General features: G+C 38.7%; 1 protein-coding gene across 1 annotated transcript; it reads left to right on the top strand.

Annotated features, from left to right (window-relative positions):
- Positions 1 to 1,023: 1,023 nt before the first annotated feature.
- LOC104224799 (uncharacterized) lies at positions 1,024 to 1,500 on the top strand. The gene has a single exon (XM_009776505.2). The coding sequence runs from the start codon at positions 1,024 to 1,026 to the stop codon at positions 1,498 to 1,500; it is 477 nt and encodes a 158-aa protein (XP_009774807.2).
- Positions 1,501 to 2,049: the final 549 nt, after the last annotated feature.

Genomic DNA, 2,049 nt, shown 5'->3' with positions numbered 1-2,049 from the left:
CTCTTCAGGGTCAAAGGAACATCAGAGGGAACAGATAGCTACCAGTTCCCGAGGAGACTGTACAAATCAACTGCCCCCAGCTGTAAAGTTGTTGATTCCACACGCTACAGTGCAGAAATAGTGCAGCAGTCAACTTTATGGGGAATGCCATTTGACTAACTTGCTTACATCATTTAAGTGATGTCACAAATGAGATATTAACATCAAGCAAAGGTAAAACAAATCACTTACACATTCAAGATCTTATCAAGCATTCTCTCAAGTCTATGTAAATCTTGCAAGTGATTCTCAAGGGCATCAAGAACGAAGAACAACATAACCAAGGACCAATTCCGTATATTGAAGTTATTACATGTACTTAGTTGTGTTATACCTTTGTTAAAGCACTCTACTTGTAATCCTTACTTATCTTAGTTAGAAGCATTGTGTAGGAAATCTTTGTAAATCATAAACCATTGGGTTTGTGTCTTGGCTAGACTTAGTCGAGTTGTAAAGTTTTTGTAATAGAGTTATTACAAAGTGTCTTGTAATAGAGTTTTACAAGTTAGTGAGGGATTAAGAGGTTAATTCCTAGGTTTAAAGTCTTTGTAATATAGTTATTACAAAGTGGCTTGTAACAGAATGTTACAAGTTAGTGAGGGATTAAGAGGTTAATTCCCAGGTTACAATAGGTTGTAATCTAAAGTTACTCAATAGTGAAGTTGAAATCCTACAAGGGTAGGTCATGGTTTTTGATTCCTGAGTTGGGAGTTTTTCACATAAAACTCCATTGTACCATTTACTTACTATAGTGTGCGTGTGTTTTGTGGAAACTAATAGAGAACCTAGTTCTCTGCAGAGTTTGGTGGACCCTTAAATTCTATCAATTGGTATTAGAGCAGGTACTTTCTATCAGGTTAATACCTACAAAGGATCCTCAAGGTCGAACCTCTAAACTTCGAAGAAGGCCATTCTATTTACAGGACACCAAGGTTCAACAACCAATATTATGAATAGTGGAAGGCTAGGATGTACGACTTCATCATGGCTGATAATTTCGAGCTTTGGGATGTCATATGTGATGGACCTTTCGTCCCTACAAAACCTATTGGTGACCCAGCTGTAACTATTCCCAAAACAAGAAAGGAATTCAATGACGCTGACCGAAAGGCCATAGAAAAGAATTTTCGTGCAAAGAAAATTCTTAGTTATGGCATTGTTCTTGATGAGTACAACATGATTTCAGCATGCCAATCAGCTAATGAGATATGGGAAGCTCTCCAAACAGCTCATGAAGGGACAACACAGGTAAAGCAGTCCCAAATTGACATGCTAACCATAGAGTATGAGCTTTTCAGAATGAAGGACAATGAATCAATTCAGGGTATGTACACTCGCTTCACATCTATCATCAATGAGCTTCACTCAAAGGGAGAGATCATCCCTAGGAACAAACTCGTCAAGAAGATACTTAGTGTATTACCTGGTTCTTGGGAAAGCAAGGTAAATGCTATCACATAAGCAAAAGATCTGCAGAATCTAACCATGGACGAACTTGTTGGCAATTTGAAGACTTATGAAATGAAGAAGAAGAAGGACAATGAGAGAAGAGAGCTGAAAAGGGAGAATAACCTGGTCCCCAAGGCGGACATCAATGACTTAGGTGGTGAGGATGCTGATATGGCATAACTAACAAAAAAGTTTCAAAAATGGTTCACAGAAATGGAGGCATTCCAAAAGGGGGCAACTCCAACAAGCCAAAAGGTTATGACCTATTTCATAAGTGCGGTAATCCAGGACACTTCATCAAGGATTTCCCTCTTCTCAAGAAAGATCAATGCAAACACAACACTGACAAAGCAGTTAAGAGGAACCAAGTTCCTAACAAAAGATTCAAAAGAATAGACTCTGCCAACAATGTTATGAAACAGGCTCTTGCTACATGGGGAGACTCTTCCAGCGAATCCGGAAAAGAACCCTCATAGCAAGTATGTTATTGTACCTGACAATTGGCTTTGCACTCACTGTGGCAACACTGGGCACTTTAAAGAAAATTGTAAGGCCATAATT

This window comes from Nicotiana sylvestris, chromosome 10 (genome assembly GCF_000393655.2).
Source record: "Nicotiana sylvestris chromosome 10, ASM39365v2, whole genome shotgun sequence".
Classification (NCBI taxonomy): domain Eukaryota; kingdom Viridiplantae; phylum Streptophyta; class Magnoliopsida; order Solanales; family Solanaceae; genus Nicotiana; species Nicotiana sylvestris.
This window is presented reverse-complemented; position numbering and strand designations above follow the sequence as displayed.